Source organism: Drosophila tropicalis, unplaced genomic scaffold, assembly GCF_018151085.1.
Source record: "Drosophila tropicalis isolate 14030-0801.00 unplaced genomic scaffold, ASM1815108v1 contig_1039, whole genome shotgun sequence".
NCBI lineage: Eukaryota > Metazoa > Arthropoda > Insecta > Diptera > Drosophilidae > Drosophila > Drosophila tropicalis.
In genome coordinates, this window is record NW_027172400.1 from 118,005 (window position 1) to 130,935 (window position 12,931).

General features: G+C 37.4%; 2 protein-coding genes and 1 pseudogene across 2 annotated transcripts; 1 reads left to right on the forward strand and 2 right to left on the reverse strand.

Annotated features, from left to right (window-relative positions):
- Positions 1 to 387: 387 nt before the first annotated feature.
- LOC137572139 (uncharacterized) lies at positions 388 to 951 on the reverse strand. The gene is made up of 2 exons (XM_068283918.1): positions 628 to 951; positions 388 to 465 (listed from the first exon to the last, which is right to left on the reverse strand). The coding sequence occupies exons 1-2, from the start codon at positions 949 to 951 to the stop codon at positions 388 to 390; spliced, it is 402 nt and encodes a 133-aa protein (XP_068140019.1).
- A 3,526-nt stretch (positions 952 to 4,477) lies between these two features.
- Positions 4,478 to 5,418, reverse strand: LOC137572116 (uncharacterized). Its single transcript, XM_068283901.1, has 3 exons — positions 5,284 to 5,418; positions 4,803 to 5,216; positions 4,478 to 4,736 (listed from the first exon to the last, which is right to left on the reverse strand). Exons 1-3 carry the CDS (start codon positions 5,377 to 5,379, stop codon positions 4,560 to 4,562), a joined length of 687 nt encoding a protein of 228 aa, XP_068140002.1. The 5' UTR covers positions 5,380 to 5,418; the 3' UTR covers positions 4,478 to 4,559.
- A 6,176-nt stretch (positions 5,419 to 11,594) lies between these two features.
- Positions 11,595 to 12,634, forward strand: LOC137572123 (uncharacterized; annotated as a pseudogene).
- The last annotated feature ends 297 nt before the right edge of the window (positions 12,635 to 12,931 follow it).

A 12,931-nucleotide genomic window follows, 5' to 3' on the forward strand; every position in this document is an offset into this window, starting at 1 on the left:
GAGGGACCTTCTAGCCGAGCTGTAATGGGCGTGGTGGTGTATCCAGTCCGAGTCCATGCGCTTCCTTGCTCGTTGGTATTTCCTTCTTGCAGCCATACAGGATCTCCTCAAATCTGCAATTTCTCCGTTCCACCAGAATACTGGTTTGTGGTGGCTTCTGAATGGTCTGGATTGGGCCATACTTGCCGTGCTGGCAGCAGCCAACATACTGCAGGCTTCGTTCGCCATTTCTTGTGCTGTGGTTGCTGTGAGACTTTGCCGGGTCAGCATTGAAGAGAACGCCTGCGGGTCCAGCGTGTCTTCTTTGAAGGGCATGTCGATAGGGAGGGGTGCGCTTCACGGCCTATAGTAACACGGATCGCCTCATGGTCGCTCGCCGTGTAACAATTATCCAGATTCCAGGCTGATGTCCTCGCAAGGCCACTGCTTACGTACGTAAGATCTATCACTGATCCCCTTCCAGCCCTATTGAACGTGTTTTGGGTGCCATGGTTCAATAGTTCGACGTCTAGGGAGGCAAAAGCGTCGAGCAAAGCGCGGCCTCGCGCGTTTGTGGAGGAGCTTCCCCCATTCCTGTGCCCATGCGTTGAAGTCTCCCGCGATTATGGTGGGGCTGTGTGTCCTTACGTCGGTCGTCAGTTCATCTAGCGCCTTGCAGAAGTCCGTAAGGCACAGACTGGGCGGCAAGTAGCAACTGTACAGCCATATCCCTTTGACCTGTGCCCTGATGAAGTGTTCGCCAGCTAGCCTGGAAAGGAGCTGCGAGGGTGGACTGCCACATGCCCAGATGGTGGCCTTGCCCGACGTGCTATACGCCCAATTGGGTGAGGTTTTCCTGCGGAATGGTTCGCTTATTACTGCCGCGTCAGATTTGGTCTCTCGCACCCGCTGCTTAAGTAGTTCATGGGCGGCCTCGCAGTGGTTTAAGTTTAGCTGGGTAAAGCTAAACATTTCGTCTTGGTCGAGACGACTTCATGGGCCCAGCCTGCGTTGTTGAGGGGCACCGCTGGCTGCCTGCTACGTGTTTTCGCTCGGTGATCCCTCTTGACTCGCATATACAGCAGTTAAAACCATTGCTGCATTCCTTCGCTTTGTGGTCCTTGCCGCCGCATCTTATGCACCAGTTTGTCCTGTCGACGGGGCTGTTGCACGTTGCCGCCATATGTCCAAATTCTAGGCACCTGTAGCATCTTGACGCCGAAGTGCTTACGCGTACCCTGCATACCGAGTATCCAATCTTCAGGTGGGCTGCTTTCAGGATTGCTTCTGCTACCGCTCCTGGGACACAGATTGTTGCCCTCTGATTTCCTCCGTGCGCTGGGCGCAGACTCTTAACATCTGCGGGAACAATTTTCAGACTCAGCTGGTCGGAGACGGCCTGAACGATTTCCTCCTTGGTGGTTTCGCCATCCATGTCCAGAATCTCCAATCTGGTCAGATTCGATAGTGCCCTTGCCTCGACTTGACCTTCAAGCGCGGATCCTATGTCCTCCTTCAGCTGGGTGACATTCTCTGCTCCTGCTGCGTTTAGTTCCAGTAGGAGGTCTCCTTTGGCGGTACGTCTCACGGAGCGCACGCTTTCGCCCACTGCCTGCAGCTTGGTATCCTGGCTCCTTGTCACCAGCTTTAGCATGTCGCTATATGTCATCTCACTCTTCCGTTGTACCAAAATAGCGGCAGGACGCTTCTTTGGTAGAGTCCGTGTCGGTCGCCTCATCGTCACTGTCTGCCATGCAGGCTCTGTTTGTGGCACTATCCCCTCGTTGTCGTGCGGCGGAAAAGCTTCTCGCGGCCGGCGATTTTCCGGCGACAAGGTTTCCGAAGTGTTGGCGGCGGCGGCGACTGCTCTCTGGCGGGGCTTCCTAGGCTGCTGTTGCGGCTTCTCTGTTTGTTGCCCTCTGGTGACGAGGGACACTTTACTGCACTTGGCGCATGCCGCTACTGTTTCAGAGTCGCTATCGCTGCACAGAATGCTACTCACTGCCTGCTGCAATTCTTTAAGTCTGTCGACTTTCTCTCTGAGAGCATTCGTGATGGCTCGCTTGCCTCCCTCCTTTTCTGGCTTGATGCGTTCGGCTATTTCCTCCAAAAACGCTCCCATTTCTGCCAACTCGCTCTTGCCCCTTACTTGTTGCAACTTAGATTTCTTTGGTATCCCATACATATATGTATGTATATAAATGTAATAAATTATGTATGAACACATGAAAAAAAAATTTGATTAAAAAAAAGGAAAAGAAAATATGACACGACATTACTGAGATTTGAACCAACACATCACACCATGCATCTGCATCAATACCGTATCGTCCCCATTCACTTACAGCTTACACCACACGATCATTACAAAAAGAACTGACATCATACTGGTTGTGTATTTAGCATTTAACCAAATATTTCATTTTTATATCATTTTATTAACTAAATAGCAAAAAAAAACAGAATTAGTTTTTTTGAAAAACAACAAACTGACAGACGGAAAAAAATATTAAAAAAAGAATAGTCACTCCTCTTGATATACACGGCGCGGGTTCGAACCGCGTCTCCGTTGGGAACGCACCAGACAATAAGCCATTTACCACTACCCTATTTATGAGAATTTCGTACGATCAGAGGCAATAAGAAAGTAACAAGAAATATTTCTTGTCGTTTATCCATTAAAATAAATCAAAAAAAAATATCCATAAAAAAAGTTAGCCCGTCCTCTTTTTCCATGCATCCTTCGCGTGGATTTGAACCCACTCTCTTATAAAAATATATTTTAGCAAAAAAGTCATTTCCCACCAACACCACAATGCTAGTTGGAAATTGAAACGAACAGGGCCAATAACAGAGAGTAACAAAAAATTTATAGTGTGCGTGAAACGTACAAGAATGCCATTGCACAGTGGTTTACTTTTGGTAAACTCCTTCCGAAATAATAATTTTTTTATTTAGTCAAGATTATTATAAAACACCAATTTTGCACATTTAGATAGAATTCTTTTTAGAATTCTGTTGAAAAATAAAATTAATTTTTTGATTAAAATATATATAATAATATACAATTGCATACGCCTCATTCTTTTTTTTCCGACAATTCAATTTGAACTTTACGTATTTTTCCTTTAATTTTTTTAGTTTTGTCTTTTATACAGATTTATTAACTAATAGTTGGGAAATTTTTATTCCCGGAAGAATCACTTTTGTACAACGACAGGACTAACTCTGTAAAGCCTGACATTTTCGATGTATGCCTAAGTGATTATAAGTTCAAAATTCTAAGGCAATTCACAGAGTTTGCCGATGTTGAAAGTTATATCCTTTTGTAGCTTTCATCTCCAAAGATACCAAAACAAGTTAATAATGATAAATTGTAGAAAAATTTGATTTTGTTTAATTCATTTAACAAATTAATATTAATAGCTTTCAAAAGTCGGGTCTCAAATGCGAAAAAAAAATATCCATAAAAAAAGTTAGCCCGTCCTCTTTTTCCATGCATCCTTGGCGTGGATTTGAACCCACTCTCTTATAAAAATATATTTTAGCAAAAAAGTCATTTCCCACCAACACCACAATGCTAGTTGGAAATTGAAACGAACAGGGCCAATAACAGAGAGTAACAAAAAATTTATAGTGTGCGTGAAACGTACAAGAATGCCATTGCACAGTGGTTTACTTTTGGTAAACTCCTTCCGAAATAATAATTTTTTTATTTAGTCAAGATTATTATAAAACACCAATTTTGCACATTTAGATAGAATTCTTTTTAGAATTCTGTTGAAAAATAAAATTAATTTTTTGATTAAAATATATATAATAATATACAATTGCATACGCCTCATTCTTTTTTTTCCGACAATTCAATTTGAACTTTACGTATTTTTCCTTTAATTTTTTTAGTTTTGTCTTTTATACAGATTTATTAACTAATAGTTGGGAAATTTTTATTCCCGGAAGAATCACTTTTGTACAACGACAGGACTAACTCTGTAAAGCCTGACATTTTCGATGTATGCCTAAGTGATTATAAGTTCAAAATTCTAAGGCAATTCACAGAGTTTGCCGATGTTGAAAGTTATATCCTTTTGTAGCTTTCATCTCCAAAGATACCAAAACAAGTTAATAATGATAAATTGTAGAAAAATTTGATTTTGTTTAATTCATTTAACAAATTAATATTAATAGCTTTCAAAAGTCGGGTCTCAAATGCGAAAATTTTAAAATGACAGCGTTTGATTTTAGTAATTTTTAATTATTCGATAAATTACTATTTATTTATATGTATTTTAATGATTCTACAAATAATAACAATAGATAATCTAGAGCATTGTCCTCTTATTTTCAACATTAATAGCTTAAGTCTGGATTCGCTGTCGCTTCAAGATTCTGCCTTAAGAAACAGATACACACAAAAATACATGCACATATATAAATCGGTGCAGACACATACATATGTATATATATATATATGAATGTGCTAATATTAATTAAAATCTTTTGAAACTTAGAAACTAAAAAGGGAGTAAAATCAATCAATCGCGTTGCATTTTATATCACCGTCTCACAGGAGTCGCCGCTTACAATTTGGCCCTCTTTGGCACTCCGATGGCCTCGAGTACCCCCGATGTCTCCAGATGCTGGAACAAGATCTGCAGATACTCATCCCGATGTTTCATGAAGTGGGCAGCATGTTGCGAATGATCCCAACACTTGAAAGTGACCGTAATATCGGCTCTCTCCCAATTCTCGCGGACCTGAGTATGAGGATTTGTTAATTAGTTACAGAATTATTAAACCATTTAGAAATGTAAATTGCTCACCGCATGATTCGATGATAGTGGACCGATTGGATCGTTCTTGGAGACAAAGAACAGGGCTGGCGACTTCAATAGAGTCGAATGGAACATTTGACTCGATCTCATATAATGAATAGTCGCCTGATTATGGAATGTCTTCATATGGTAAAGCGTATAATTTCTCAATGCACTCTGCATCCGGGCGTTCTTGGGAAATATGGATTTGGGCAGACCCACAGGTATTTCCGTAATATCGGCAGCACTATCCCATATCTGGCAAACGAAACGATCCAATATGCTGCCATAACGTTCCATATCCCTTGACATCTGCAACATTATCTCGCCCAACTGATATGCACCCACCGAGAAGCCATGCATCACAATTGGCTCATAAGCGTTGTTGTTCTCCAGGAATTTTAAAGTCTCGGCGGCCACAACCTAGAATCAAAATATATAGTTATAGTGATATCGGATCATAATGATATATATATTTGTGTTGACTTACCTGCGTTCCTTTAGCGGGCCACAACAATTGCCAAGGTGTTATATGGACAACTACCTTCTTCAAATGCTTCTGCTTGGCCATTAGCCAGGCCATCATTAGAACCAAACGGGTAATCCTGTTGGCTTCTGAAAGTAAGATTAAAGTTATTATTTCCACATTTGGAGTTCACATAATTTTATTCCAAATAAGTTCAAAAAAATATTTTCACATATGACGTATAAATATCGTAGCAATATGTATGTATGTACAATTGTGGGCCTTTTTTGAATACATACATACATATGTACATACATACATATATGGAATTTCTCACCATGTACAGTACGTGCAAAATCACACATATATGTATGTATGTATATATGTATGTATGTATATACAAAAATACAAATAAATCCTTACAACCTTAGTGCTTTTTGGTTAATCTTATTGTTAGTATTCTTGACAGTATACATACATACATATGTATGTAGGTACAGTAGTAGCCATAAACATATGTACGTATGTATGTATGTACATATATGGCTCGCATATACAGCTGCGGTGAAAATAATAGCACCATTAAGGGTTGCAAAATTTAATTGTAGAAAATTTCGGGAAAAAACTTATTTAATTGAAAAAGAATTTAAACGCCAATATATATGTACATGCATACATATACAAAAATGTATGTACATACATATATGGATGACAGTGCATATTCATATGGGATATTCTTTGTATGTGCACTGTATTTATATACACATGTACGTATATATATATATATATGCAAAAAACATTAGTAACATTAATTTTCAAAATTAATTTCGAATATTTATTTTTATTATAATTTCTGTTTTTTTATTTACAAATCTTTTTTCCTAATAAATTAGGTGTAATTATTTATTTATCAATTCATTTTTAGACTGGAGACATTAGGAAAGATTTGTACGTTGTTGAAACAAATGCTAAATTATAAGGGACAAATCGCTTGCCTGTATTCAATGGAAAATCATAGTGTCGGTTTCTACGATTTTTTACTGTAGGGTTTTTCTACCTAATTTAGTCGTTTGAATTATTTGTTACTTGTATCTCATCGATTTCGCATCTAAAATTGTATTCTGCTTTCGAATGTCCTGTGAGCGACTCCCCATACTACACATACTATAAACTACATTCAGTTGTAGTTATCGAATTTTAAATGAATTCGGGGGAATTTTACTCTCACAATCAGTTGGCCCATTATGCGATTTTGTATGAATTTTTGGCAAAACTTTTTACTATTTTTTTTATTATTTGGAGTAAACAATATATTTTTCAAACGTTGTTCGTGGTATCTCGCCTCCATAGACACAAACACAGAATTTGCTCAAATAAGTATGCTTTATATATTGAAATACATAGTTCGTTTCATACAAACGTTGCTATATTTGATTTATTTTTAAATTGAAGATTTTTAATAATAGTCACAATATTATTTATAACTATTAGGATTTGTAATTTCTTCATACTCGGTAATAACCCGCTTTTGAAAATTGATCGTCTACACTAATTTCATATTATTTTCTAGAGTCCATTACAAGTATAAATTTCCTTTTGCCTACAATAGAAAGGATTAATAGGTCCTGAAAAGAATGGTGATATTATTCAGATTCGTTGCTCTGGTGGCTAAAGACGATTTTATTTATTGTCGTTTATTTGTAAATTACTATTGTTTTGCAATCCTTCAAAATGTTTCTTCGGTGGATCACAAAACAAATTTTGGTAGTTTCATTGTCTGAAGATTCTGACAATTCATTGAGTTTGATTGTTAGGTCGTGTTTTTTGGGAAGGAAATCATTGAAAAATTTTGAATTGATTTTGGCAGCCTGCCTTCGCTTGCCGAAAAGTTATTGCATGTTTCTTTTTTCCCATTTTCATTTTAATTGTTCATTTTCTAATTAATTGTTTTTTATATTTCTCTTTTAGGAATAACTCTATAAGCATTAGAAATATTATAGATGAATTAATTTCTAATGAAATTCTTAATCCCTCTTTAGGATTAACTGATGAGAATTATTTGCAAATTGCACTCATATTCAATAATAGGTCCCAACATAACTTCGTGAAAGTTAATGGTTCAACGCGAAAATGGCGTTTACTTGTTAATAAAACCTTTAAAAGAATTTTATTGACAAAAAGTGTAAAAGATTCCGAACTCTTTAATGCAGCAGAATTATCTGCTAATGAGATTCAATTTCCGCTAAACGCGGATAGTTTTTTAAATGTTGAAGAAATAGATATATCTGCTGACGTTGTTCAGAAAGATGTATCACAATTAGAGTTGTCGTCCAAACCTCTAGACGAAAGTTTCGTCGCAAGCCGATTGAAGTGTTTGCGCAAAGATTGCAGGCTAGGAAATACCAGCTTAAATGTCGATGTCAAAACTGGATATTCTTATCACATTTGTGATATAAAAGTACATCAGTTTAAAGAACTTTTTGAAGTCTGCTGCTCACTATTTTCTAAAAAAAAAAATATTGGACACATTGTTCGAGAGTATTATGGTTTAACAAACAATGCTTGTAGTGTTAATTTTAATTCGGTTCGAATTAATTTGGATAGCTTCGTTGCATATGCTTATTGCAAGGATCCATCATGCAACAAACTAAAGTTTGTTGGAAATTTTGATGGCAATGTTGAAGTCTACTCTAGTAGCATCGACATATGCCATTCAATAAACTTTAAAAAAACTTTCCAGTGCAGAGGAATTAATCGTTTTCTTGAAAAAAAGAATTAACCACTAGGACAGCTTTTGAGTTCAAAAATCATTTGGCTCTAAATCCAAATATAGAAAGAAAATTAGTTGGGAATGACCAATTGCTTAATAAGCACTTATCCTATTATAGGAACATGCGAGCAGAGGAAAGTGCTCGATACGACTTTGACAAAGATGCATTTAAGGATGTGTACGAAATGCTATGCAATGGCTTTGGCCATTACATACAATTATTGTCAACAAAATTAGAATTGTTTCTGTGGAACATTGACCACATCCGTCTATTCCAAGACAATTTAAAAACCAGAGGGCCGGGGCTAACTTCGACCGCGTCAAAGTTTGTATACCCTTGCAACTTTTTTGGTAACTCTATCCTTACCTATTAGCCATCAATGTGGAAGAACGTTTTATCTAAAAAGGTTTAAGCTTGAGAAAGAAAGGCCTACAATCATAGGAAATAACGAAGATATTGATCAAAGTCCAACCGATCGTTCCTATGGGAGCTATATGATATAGTCACCCGATCTTTATCAAATTCGGCACAGTCATTAACATATATATTAAATTAAAAAATGTTTAATTTAAAAGCAATCGCGTTAAAAGTAACGAAGTTATTTACAAAAGTCACTGTTTTCGACCAATCGTTCCTATGGGAGCTATATGATATAGTCACCTGATCTTGATCAAATTTGGCATAGTCGCTTATAGGCGTAGTAAACTCTCTAATATTAAGTTTCACGACAATAGCTCAGAAAATAACGAAGGTATTGAGAAAGTCACTGTTCGTGACTTGGCCGTTTGTATGGGAGCTATATTATATAGTCACCCGATCTTGATCAAATTTGGCATAGTCGCTTATAGGCGTAGTAAACTCTCTAATATTAAGTTTCACGACAATAGCTCAGAAAATAACGAAGTTATTGAGAAAGTCACTGTTTGTGACTTGGCCGTTTGTATGGGAGCTATATGATATAGTCACCGGATCTTGATCAAATTTGGCATAGTTGCTTATAGGCGTAGTAAACTCTCTAATATTAAGTTTCACGATAATAGCATAGAAAATAACGAAGTTATTGAGAAAAGTCACTGTTCGTGACTTTGGGGTTTGTATGGGAGCTATATGATATAGTGGTCCGATCCGGCTGAATCCGAGATATACAACGCCTGCAGTATATACAAGCCTACGTGCAAAATTTCGGCTCTGTAGCTCTTACGGTCTAGGAGGATCCAGACGGACGGACGGACGGACGGACGGACGGACATGGCTAGTTGAACTCGTCTCGTCGTGCTGATCAAGAATATATATACTTTGTATGGTCGGAGATGCTTCGTTCTATGCGTTGCACACTTCTGACCAAAATTAATATACCCTTTTTGCAAGGGTATAATGATATAGACCGAACAATTGGTCTAGAAAATATAAGTTTTCGAGCTTTCATGAGAAATGCTCTGGGGGTTGGTTACAACTTAACCCACATTAGAGACTTTGAAGAATGGTTCCAATATTTGTTAATCATTCTTTTGTCCCCATTTGAAAATGATGTGGTACTGAATGCCATTTCATATGTCAAAAATGATGGCCCTGCTTGTGTCAGTTTAGGAGATAATGAAAGCGCAGATTTTGCGAAAAGCTCTACCAATAACGGTTGGGATAGTCTTAAGACTATAGCTAGCAAGAGTAGTTTTAAGAAACTTTTTACTAACTTTGCTAGTGAAATCCAAGATTTAATTTCGGAATTACCGGAATCTAGTGAAGCAAATATTTATTATAGTCCTAAAATGGCAGATGTTGTTTTAGGGAAATATGTGGTGTTTGCCCCCTTCTGGACCAATTTAATAGGAATTTGTATTGATAGTTCTAATAAAAGGCCTAGCAATGGTCCAGTTGAATCGTTCTTAAATACTTTAAAGCATAGTATTGTCAAAGAAAAGCGAGGTCTAAAGATGTCCAGACTTGTCAGACAAATGGATACACTTTCAAATTCTGTGGCTAAGCAAGTTGAACTTGCTCGCCCAGAATTCAAGTATCCTTCCATTGTACATGGGTCGCTCATTAAGGGTAAGCCGAAAAAACGGGCAGCAGTTTCTAAGCCAGTTTTGGACGAAATGTCAAATAGGAAGCTTTCAACTTACAAGGAAAGCTGGAGTAAAAAAGGTCCCAAAAAAATTAAATGTGGTCTGTTTAAAGGTCAATTCACCGGACCAAGTGAGGGGGAAAAACAAAAACTCTTTGGAATCGAGGTAGGCTATAAGCAAATGCTGCTGAGCCATTCTAATCTGAACAGTTGCATTGCAAAAGATGTAAGGTATTACATTTTGCAATGTAAAAGTCTCTTTGAGCATGTGCACGGTGCCAATACTCAGGGATTCTTATATAATATAGAGTTAGAAGATTTTGTCACGTTGTTTGGTAATGCTTGGTTATCCAACTTCATTGTTGATGCTGCCATGACTGCGATCATTTTTGATCATAACAATAGCAGCATCATCAATATTCCATGTCAATTGGGAAAAGCTGCATTTTCAAATCAGACTACTATTGAAAATGCATTAAAAACATCATTCGAAATAATAATAATTCCTCATTGTTATGAGAATCATTTCTATGTTTTATTCCTAAATAAACACAAATTAGAATTCACCTTTTTGGATCCCTTTGGAAAAACATCCAAGTCCGAATTATTCATCCGATATTTTCTAATTTACTTAAATCATTTAAACATGTTCCGTTGGTTCATAGTATCCAAAAAGATGCATTCAATTGTGGCATATTTATACTGCAATATTCCAAATGCTATGTCATGGGTACGACACTTGAAAATTTAACATCTGCAACTGTTTTCAGAAACCAGATTATCAATAAATTAATTAACTGCAGTGATGCAGTATTAAATACATGCCTGCATTGCTCAGGCCAGACATCTCAGCCTAATTATTTTAGTTGCAATAAATGAAATAGGTTTCTTTGCACTAAGTGCTTGGAAAGCCTATATACCTTAGCTGATACAAATTTTATTTGTAAGCTATGTGAGGTATAAATTTACCTTAACATTTTAGTTGTGGACATACCTTATAGTGGAAACCACTTATAAAAAAAGATCTATACCAACGTGTGTTAGTGGATATGCCTTATAGTGGAAACCACTTTAATAAAAAAGATCTATACTAGTGGATATGCCCTATAGTGGAAACCACTTTAATAAAAAGATCTATACTAGTGGATATGCCTTATAGTGGAAACCACTTTAATAAAAGTCTATAATTAGTGGAACCCTTTAATAAAAAGATCTATACTAGTGGATATGCCTAATAGTGGACACCACTTAAAAAAAGAAGAGCTATAAATCCGCCTTGCGTGGATGAAGTGGATTAGGCCTATTGGGGAACCACTATAAAAAAACGCCATGAACTCTACCTAATGGTGCGGAAAAGAGTTCAAATGAAGTGGTAAGTTGGCAATTATGGTAATAATGCCCAACAAATTATACAAAAATCAAGAAAAACGAAATTATACAGTTCTGAGACTTGAAAGTACCTCAAGGTCCGTTCATATATTTTCGAACTCTTTCATAGCGCCATGGCTCCAGGACAGAATCGTCGCAATATATCCTCCAAGGATATTACCAAAAATATGACGAAATATACACGACGCACAAGGGCGACATTGAAATAGATCCCAAGACATTAACCTTTCAGAAGCCAACAGGATTACCCGTTTGGTTCTAATGATGGCCTGGCTAATGGCCAAGCAGAAGCATTTGAAGAAATATGCTCAGATCTATACAGAATTGGGTTTCGATGTGGTAGTTGTCCATATAACACCTTGGCAATTGTTGTGGCCCGCTAAAGGAACGCAGGTAAGTCAACACAAATATATATATCATTATGATCCGATATCACTATAACTATATATTTTGATTCTAGGTTGTGGCCGCCGAGACTTTAAAATTCCTGGAGAACAACAACGCTTATGAGCCAATTGTGATGCATGGCTTCTCGGTGGGTGCATATCAGTTGGGCGAGATAATGTTGCAGATGTCAAGGGATATGGAACGTTATGGCAGCATATTGGATCGTTTCGTTTGCCAGATATGGGATAGTGCTGCCGATATTACGGAAATACCTGTGGGTCTGCCCAAATCCATATTTCCCAAGAACGCCCGGATGCAGAGTGCATTGAGAAATTATACGCTTTACCATATGAAGACATTCCATAATCAGGCGACTATTCATTATATGAGATCGAGTCAAATGTTCCATTCGACTCTATTGAAGTCGCCAGCCCTGTTCTTTGTCTCCAAGAACGATCCAATCGGTCCACTATCATCGAATCATGCGGTGAGCAATTTACATTTCTAAATGGTTTAATAATTCTGTAACTAATTAACAAATCCTCATACTCAGGTCCGCGAGAATTGGGAGAGAGCCGATATTACGGTCACTTTCAAGTGTTGGGATCATTCGCAACATGCTGCCCACTTCATGAAACATCGGGGATGAGTATCTGCAGATCTTGTTCCAGCATCTGGAGACATCGGGGGTACTCGAGGCCATCGGAGTGCCAAAGAGGGCCAAATTGTAAGCGGCGACACCTGTGAGACGGTGATATAAAATGCAACGCGATTGATTGATTTTACTCCCTTTTTAGTTTCTAAGTTTCAAAAGATTTTAATTAATATTAGCACATTCATATATATATATATACATATGTATGTGTCTGCACCGATTTATATATGTGCATGTATTTTTGTGTGTATCTGTTTCTTAAGGCAGAATATTGAAGCGACAGCGAATCCAGACTTAAGCTATTAATGTTGAAAATAAGAGGACAATGCTCTAGATTATCTATTGTTATTATTTGTAGAATCATTAAAATACATATAAATAAATAGTAATTTATCGAATAATTAAAAA